Source organism: Triticum aestivum, chromosome 3D (assembly GCF_018294505.1).
Source record: "Triticum aestivum cultivar Chinese Spring chromosome 3D, IWGSC CS RefSeq v2.1, whole genome shotgun sequence".
Taxonomy (NCBI): Eukaryota; Viridiplantae; Streptophyta; class Magnoliopsida; order Poales; family Poaceae; genus Triticum; species Triticum aestivum.
Genome location: NC_057802.1, coordinates 212,809,559 through 212,817,573, shown reverse-complemented (window position 1 = coordinate 212,817,573; position 8,015 = coordinate 212,809,559). Strand labels below are relative to the sequence as shown.

Genomic DNA, 8,015 nt, shown 5'->3' with positions numbered 1-8,015 from the left:
ATAGAAACTAGCGATTCCAAGAAAACTCCTCACTTGTGTGACCGTTTTGGGCTGGGGCCAACTCTCAATAGCTTCAAGCTTGGCTTTATTAACTTCAATTCCCTGTGGAGTAACAACATAGCCAAGAAAAGATACTCGATCGATGCAAAAGGTGCACTTCCCAAGGTTACCAAACAAATGTGCATCACGTAGTGTAATAAGAACATCACGTAAATGTTCCAAATGTTCTTCCAAAGATCTGCTATAAATCAGTATATCATCAAAATTGACTACCACAAATCGTCCAATGCAAGGTTGTCAAAATCGTGATCCTGAATCGGATCGGAGGTGTTCTCGTAGGATCGCAAATCGTAGAATCGGCATAGAATCTAAGATCCTACCGGATTCTACCAAAAAGTACGTTTTCATAATCTCCCCTTTATTTAGAAGGTTGGATGAGTGTATATGTTACAGTTTACAACCTATTTTGAATAATTAATGCATATCCTTGTACATGAACATGTTTTCGATATAAAATTAACAAAAACAAGCCATGAAAAATAAATAGAAAAATATTCTGAACCTCAAATTAAAAGTGGCATACTAACATGTCCAAAAGCAAACAAAGGGCATCCAATCCAAATTTTCAACAAGCACAAAGGTTTAACTAACTAGAAATAGAAGCCAACTTAATCAGTACAAGTCGTCTAAGTTGATATCGTCGTCCTCATTCATAGGTGGTATTGTACCACTAGAACTCCCAACACAGTACGAGGAAGGTCCTGAATTGTTGCCATCAAGAACATTTTGCTCGCTGGTATTGTTGTTTTCAATATCAGCATCTTCATAAGTAGGTGCATCAAGATCTTGATCCACCCCGAGATCACCATCACCTACGAAAAATCCAAAATAATAGTCAGTAACTATGTAAAAGGAACATGGAATAATAATAAACTTGCTTCATCAAAAGAACTTTTTGTACGTGTTTCAGCCAGGATGTTGACAATATTTTCTACATCATTTTCAATGTCACTTTCAATTTCTTTGCCCATAGCAGCTTCATTATGAGCAATCCTCTCAAGACAACGGATCCATTCCTTTTGTGGAGGAAGGACAGGCTCTTCTTTTTCAGTTATCCATTCATCAACCTGTCGTTGCCTTCTGCGTTGTCTGCTCATCAGTTTCGAATTGTACATGGCAAAAACTAAATCATTCATCCTATCTTGGTTCAGACGATTTCTTTTCTTTGAGTGAACCTACACAAGGTTGAGAAGTTAGCATTAGTATATGTTTTATATAATATCGCCTATACTAGAGAGTGCATGACATTGATTCTTACTTGCTCAAATGTACTCCAGTTTCGCTCACAACCTGACGAACTACAAGTTAAGCTCAATACTCTAATTGCAAACCTCTGCAACTCAAGGCAATCATCTCCATACGAATCCCACCAATCAGCTGGCATTTTTTTTTGTTCTTGTCATAATAGCCGATTGCATTCCAAATAGGCCCTCGGCACTCCTAAATGAATCAATCTGCAGATCTATCTTGACTCTTTCATCTAAATCTAGAACCATCTTTTCAAGACAAGTGTACAGGCCACGTTTTACTTCAGCCGGCTTGAAATTATCACTATAGTGGCATTGTGGATTCAAATAATATGCGGCAGCATGCAAAGGCCTATGAAGTTGTGTACGCCATCTCTCATCAATTATATTAAATACTGGAGTGTAGCTGATCAAGAAAATTGAAATGGTCAAACTTAACTACAATAAGATTAAGATAGCATATCTATAAGCTGCAATTAAGAATTACTAAGTCAGTACAGTAACGTACCTTTTCTTCACATAGTTAAAATTTTGCTTTATTTCATCTTTTGCACGATCCATCTCATCATAGATGAACGACATTGCTGGCTTCTCATCTGAATCCACCAATCGAAGAACTTTTATAATTGGGAGTGCAGTCTTCAGACATGTGGCAATATTAGGCCAAAACCCATAGCTATCCAAAACAATTCCTTGAACGACCTTCCCTTCTGCAGAATTAAATCTACTACCCCTCCACTTTGTTGAAGCGAACATATTGATTAATGCGCCCTTGTGCTCATGCAGACAACCCGAAGTCAAATAGGCAGTAGCAAATCTTGTCACTGCTGGCCTAACTAAATCCTTCCCTCCAGTGAACTCTCTCAACCAAGAAAGAACCATTGTTCTAGAATAAACATACGTGGTGATTTTTCTGCCCTTTTGTAATGGTTGTCTGATGCATCTTAATTTTCTTTTCAAAATCCTCAAGAATTAAATCAATACAATGAGCTGCACATGGAGTCCAAAATAAATTTTTCCTCTTTTCCATCAATAGCTCACCAGCTGCTTTATAGTTAGCGGCATTGTCCGTTACAATTTGAACAACATTATCTTCTCCTACTTGCTCAACAATATCATCTAACATTTCAAACACTTTGTCCGCTGTCTTGGAAATGTCAGAAGTATCGACTGAGGCGAGAAAGACAATACCTTTGGGGCTATTCACTAAAAAGTTGCAGATGGACCTTTTCTTTTTATCTGTCCATCCATCAGACATAATTGTACATCTTGTCTTTTTCCACTCTTCTTTGTATTCAGAGAGCAAATTCATTGTTCTCTTAACTTCCAGCTTGAGAAATTTTACCCTCACTTCATGATATGATGGAGGTTTAAAACCTTTACCAAAGTTTCCAATCATTTCAATCATCTTTATAAATTATGGGTCCTTGACAACATTAAATGAGATAGAATTGGTATAGAAGACCCGACAAATTTGAGCACAAACCTCTTACCTCTCTTCTTTCTTGTAAAACTGATTCAGTGTTGTTTGGGCTCTACGCTTGTTAGCGAAACAATTTGTCGCAGCCTCATCTTCATTGTTATCAGCAGGAGTATTCTCCTTCGAACATGCACCTGTCTCCTCCATTTCTGTGTTAAACTTCCTCTTCTTTGCATCATTCTTCTCTGCTTGGACCCCCAGAAGTTTGAGAAACTTTTTTCGAACATCATCGGGAACTTTTTTGCAAGGCTCAACATTAAACCTTGTCCCAGCCAAGTGATGCTTCAGTCTGTAGACACCTCCACCTTTAACTAGAAGGCAATACTTGCATCTTGTTGTCCTCTTCTCAGCATCTACTTCTTCTCCATGTTCCCAGCCAGGGTCAGTGCGATTCCCACGAGCATTCCACCTCTTAGGCTTACTACTTTCGGTTGGGACAGCAGTTGACATTTTTCCTTGTACAAGTAAAAGATTTACAAGAGTTAGATAACAAGCTAGCTTATTTAATCTTCTACGTAGTTCATCAATTAGTAAATATGTACTAGTAGGTAGTAGCTAACCTGTGCAGGTGTGCAACGAATCAAGGATGTTCCTCAATCTTTGATGGCTGCTGTTTCACTAGTCGTCAATAGTGATTAAGACGAGTAAGAGGACGAGCTACCTATCTAATTTAATTATTTAATCTTGAACATGCTTCATCAGTATGTATGTACGTACATACCAGTAGTAGTAGTAGCAGCTAACCTATGCAACGAATGACAGATGTTACTCGTTCTTTGATGGTTGGTGCTTCACTCGTTGTGGATGGAGAGCCTGCTGAAGACGATCACACGTGGAACACTGGCAGCCAACACTTGTCGAGGAAGCCGTGCATGTTGCCGATGGCCAGCGGCTGGCGGCCTGTAGCCTAGAAGCCGCCAGAGAGAGAAAATGAGATCGGGAGAGGAATACGAGCAGACGACCACCACAGATCGGGAAGGAATTTAGGGTAAAATATTGAAGCTGGACCAGACTATCCACCGTACAACATGTATAGACGGCCAAGATTGAAACAAAAGTTTTAGTCGCTCAGGATCTGTACTGGCTCGCGATTCCACACGACCCCACGACTTGAAGCGCGATCCAGTAGTGACCCTACTGTATACGATCTTTTAAACGACTTGGGTCATATTGCCTTGTGTAGAATCTCAGAATCGTAAGATTCTAGGACTAAAATCTAGATTTTGACAACCTTGGTCCAATGTATGCACGTAAAACTTCGTTCATTAATCTCATAAAAGTACTAGGTGCAATAGTTAACCCAAAAGGCATGACTAACCACTCATATAATCAAAACTTAGTTTTAAATGTTGTTTTCCATTCATCTCCCAATTTCATACGAATTTGATGGTATCCAGTACGCAAATCAACTTTGGAGAATATTGTAGAGCCACTCAATTCATCAAGCATATCATCTAGCCTAGGAATATGATGACGATAGAATATTATTAATGCCTCTACAATCAACACATGTATGCGATGTACCATCCTTTTTTGGCACTAGTATAATAGGAACAACACAAGGACTAAGAGATTCACGTATATAACCTTTGTCGAGCGGCTCCTGTACTTGATGCATAATCTCCTTCGTCTCCTCTGGATTCGTACGGTATGGCACACGGTTTGGCAGTGAAGCACCAGGAATTAAGTCAATCTGATGCTCAATCCCACGAATAGGCGGTAATCCCGGTGGCACGTCTTGTGAAAAGATGTCAGTGAACTCCTGCAAAATGTTAGTGATAGTAGGAGGCAAAGAGGGAGGCACATCCTCGAATGAAAATAATGCCTCTTTGCACACGAAATCATAGCAAACAGATTTGCTGAAATCTAGATCATCAATACCAGATTTGGTGGCAAGTAAACATCCACTTTTCAATTTAATTTCAGAAGCAACACTAGATGATGGTCTATTATTAGGCTTCATTTGTTGCTCAAATTCTTTTGCCAAAATCTCACTCTTATTTTGCTCCTGCTTTGCTTTACTAGCTCTATTAATATCATCTTTCAAAATGTGTTCAGGAGTCATAGGAAGCAAAGTAATATGTTTATCCTTATCAACAAGAGTATACTAATTGTTTCTACCAAGGTGTATAGGATTTTTATCAAATTGCCATGGTCTACCAAGTAATAAGGAACATGCTTGCATGGGTACCACATCACAATCAACATAATCAACATATGTAGCAATATTAAAATGCACACGAACAATATGTGTTACCTTAACCTTGCCGCTGTTGTTGAACCATTGGATGTAGTAAGGATGCGGATGGGGTCTTGTGGTGAGAGACAGCTTCTCCACAATCTCCATGCTAGCCAAGTTGTTGCAGCTCCCTCCATCAATGATGACGCGGACATAACGTTCCTTCACAACTCCCTTTGTATGGAACAAATTGTAACTCTGATTTTGCTCAGCTTGTGTTACCTACACACTCAAAACACGTTGAGCAACTAAACTCTCATGACTGTCAGTATCTTCAGCAGCCATGTATTGCGTCTCATGTTCAGAATCATCTGTACCGTGTTCTTCACCTGCAATAAGAGCCAAAGTATCCTCATCATAGTCACTAGCGGACTCATACCCACCATCCTCAGTAAAAATCAGCACACGCGAAGATGGACATTTGCTCGCATAGTGACCTCCACCATTACAGCGACGGCGTATAACCTCATGTGTTTGCCCTGTTGATGCCATGGATGAAGAAGAGCTCTGTACGGGACCAGAGGTTGCGCTCTTGGGAGATGGTGGTGGTGCCTGTTTTCTTGTATCTCGGATGGAGTTGGCGGATGAAGTAGGAGGTGTTGCAGCAGGACGTGTGGAAGGAGAAGATCGCCCTGAAGGAAAAATTAGTTCGTGCCAATGCCTGTCGATCCCGAACTTCACGTTCAGCTTTGCAATCAAGATGGAATAAACTAGTGGTATTTTATAATCCTTATACTCTATAATTTACTGAATCTCTCTATTTAATCCACCCATAAAACATGCAAGCATAGCTTCATTACCCTAAACAATACCACATCGAATCATGCCAATTTGTAATTCCTGATAATATTCTTCTACAAAAAATTCCTTGTCTTAAGCGTTGCAATTTTTGAAGTAATTCACGCTAATAAAATGGTGGAACCCAACGAATACGGATAGCAGTTTTCAAAGCAGCCCAAGTAGCTGGAATAGGATATAATCTACAATGTTCAGACCACCAAACACATGCAAAACTGGTGAAAGCACAAACAAAAGTAGCAACACGTCTATCCTCGGGATATTATAAGCATGTAAAGCATTGTTCAGTTTCTAACTCCCAAGTAAGATAAATATCATGAATTTATCTACCCTCGAATGGCACGATATTCAAATTTAGTTTAGGGATATGGTCTTGATCTCATACCTGAGGGGGTGCTGCAGCCCTACCGTTGCGATTATATGCATGAGGACGAACTGGTGGTGGTGGTGCTGGTGGTTGCACGTAGTTCTGATTTTGATCAACCTCATCCTCGTAATGGGCCTCCACCTATGCAGTAGCAGCAGGAGCTACAGAAGTGTCAACAGCAGTAGCAGTGGCACTAGAAGTTTGTCCTGGCTCAAGAGGAACATGCTGCACTCACCCTGCTGGATCGCGACATGGAGATGGTTGTTGTCGTCATCGTCGTCGTCGTTGTTGTTGTTGTTGTTGTTGTTGTTGTTGTTGTTGTTGTTGTTGTTGTTGTTGTAATGGTGCAGCAGATGCGGATGGTGGTTGTGGTAGATGCGTGAGTACTTCATCGAACATGGTGTCCAACTTGGTGTCATTTGTCTTCTCAATGTCATCAATCCTCTCAAGTGCCTTTTCAAAGCTGGCCATCACGTCTTCCACCTGTTGACCCAACATTTGCTGAAATTTATCATGAAGCTCCTTCTACGTCATGTTCACCTAGTCAATCTCGTCGGCTTGTGGTCCTTCCATGGTTAGCAGCAATAGAAGCACTAAAGAATATGATCCTACAGACTACTCGAAACTTGTGGTGGTGGTGTGTCACAAATCCGTCAAGCAAATTTCAAATTTTACCAGTTCTTACCCAGCAGCAGGTAGTGATCGGCAACCGTTGTAGTCAAAACTCCCGAAGCTTGGACAGAGCGATTGCCAGGTGGTGTCAAATGTATGTGTAGCTGGGAAGGCTTATGATATGGTAGCAAAAATGTCAGCAATAATCAATTCAGAAATGCAAAGTTGAATAAACGCTCAATGACGATACTGTGTTGGTCCTAGGCTAGACCATGCTAGAGACGCGAGCCTAGAAAAGTAACTAAATCACGGAGGTGCACATAAAGAAGGGAGGAGCACACTCTGAATCTCTTCTTTTTTTCTTTTTTTTAAAAAAGTTTTGTTTGCACATTTTTGTCTCTTTTTTTTGCTCCACAACATTTTTTCCGAAAAGTCTATAAATGGTCTAAAAACTGCCTAGCCATAGTTTTCTACCCTTATTTTTTTAAACTCAAACCATTTTTCTTCTGCGGGTGGCACGGAAGTTGCGGAATCCTACTTGGTCATGACTAGGAGTATGGCGTGATCTGGAAAGTGAAAGCAAAGAAACAATTACTGGACTCAGACTAGGACTAGTGGCGGAGCTGAATCTGGTGGAAACTTGGACTGGTGGCGGATATATGTGGAGTGGTGAAACACGGACTAATGGCAATCTGTGATGTAGGTGGACTCAGATTATCGTGATGGCGGTGGATATGTGGTATATGGAAGCGGTGATGACGACGGTCGTATATGGCAGCGGTGATGACGATGGTGGCATATGGCAGCGGTGATGATGATCATGGTATATGGCACCTGTGATGACGATGGTGCGACGGCGGCCTGACAACCTGTAAACAGAACTCGAAACACTAAGGGACTAGACGCTAAGACCAGCAACTCAACACGACGATGCAACCGCAAACTCAACAAAGCAAAACTCTAAAAAGATTATGAAAAGGCTCAGATTGGTTCGGATATGATGAACTAACCCTATTTTTTTTGGCTTTTTCGTGGACTGTAGGTATGAAGAACACACTCAATCTAAACTTCGAAAAACTGGAAAATCTCACCGAGCAACCTGGAAATCTGATACCACTTGATAGAGGTGAAGGTGTCCCGATGTTTCGATGAGATAGCTATCGTTTTTGTGGGAGTCGACTTTGACGATCCGACTACGAATGTGGGAAGATG

General features: G+C 40.8%; 1 protein-coding gene across 1 annotated transcript; it reads right to left on the bottom strand.

The window, feature by feature from the left end:
* Positions 1 to 574: 574 nt before the first annotated feature.
* Positions 575 to 3,720, bottom strand: LOC123074479 (uncharacterized). The gene is made up of 5 exons (XM_044497317.1): positions 3,348 to 3,720; positions 1,816 to 3,242; positions 1,319 to 1,713; positions 962 to 1,235; positions 575 to 872 (listed from the first exon to the last, which is right to left on the bottom strand). The coding sequence occupies exons 3-5, from the start codon at positions 1,442 to 1,444 to the stop codon at positions 673 to 675; spliced, it is 600 nt and encodes a 199-aa protein (XP_044353252.1). The 5' UTR covers positions 1,445 to 1,713; positions 1,816 to 3,242; positions 3,348 to 3,720; the 3' UTR covers positions 575 to 672.
* Between the last annotated feature and the right edge of the window lie 4,295 nt (positions 3,721 to 8,015).

Coding starts and splice junctions, on each gene's coding strand:
- LOC123074479 (XM_044497317.1), bottom strand. CDS start 1,444: ATGCCAGCTGATTGGTGGGATTCGTATGGAGATGATTGCCTTGAGTTG. Junction 1,236..1,318: donor ACTGGAGTACATTTGAGCAA/GTAAGAATCAAT, acceptor AACCTTGTGTAG/GTTCACTCAAAGAAAAGAAA. Junction 873..961: donor CAACATCCTGGCTGAAACAC/GTACAAAAAGTT, acceptor GATTTTTCGTAG/GTGATGGTGATCTCGGGGTG.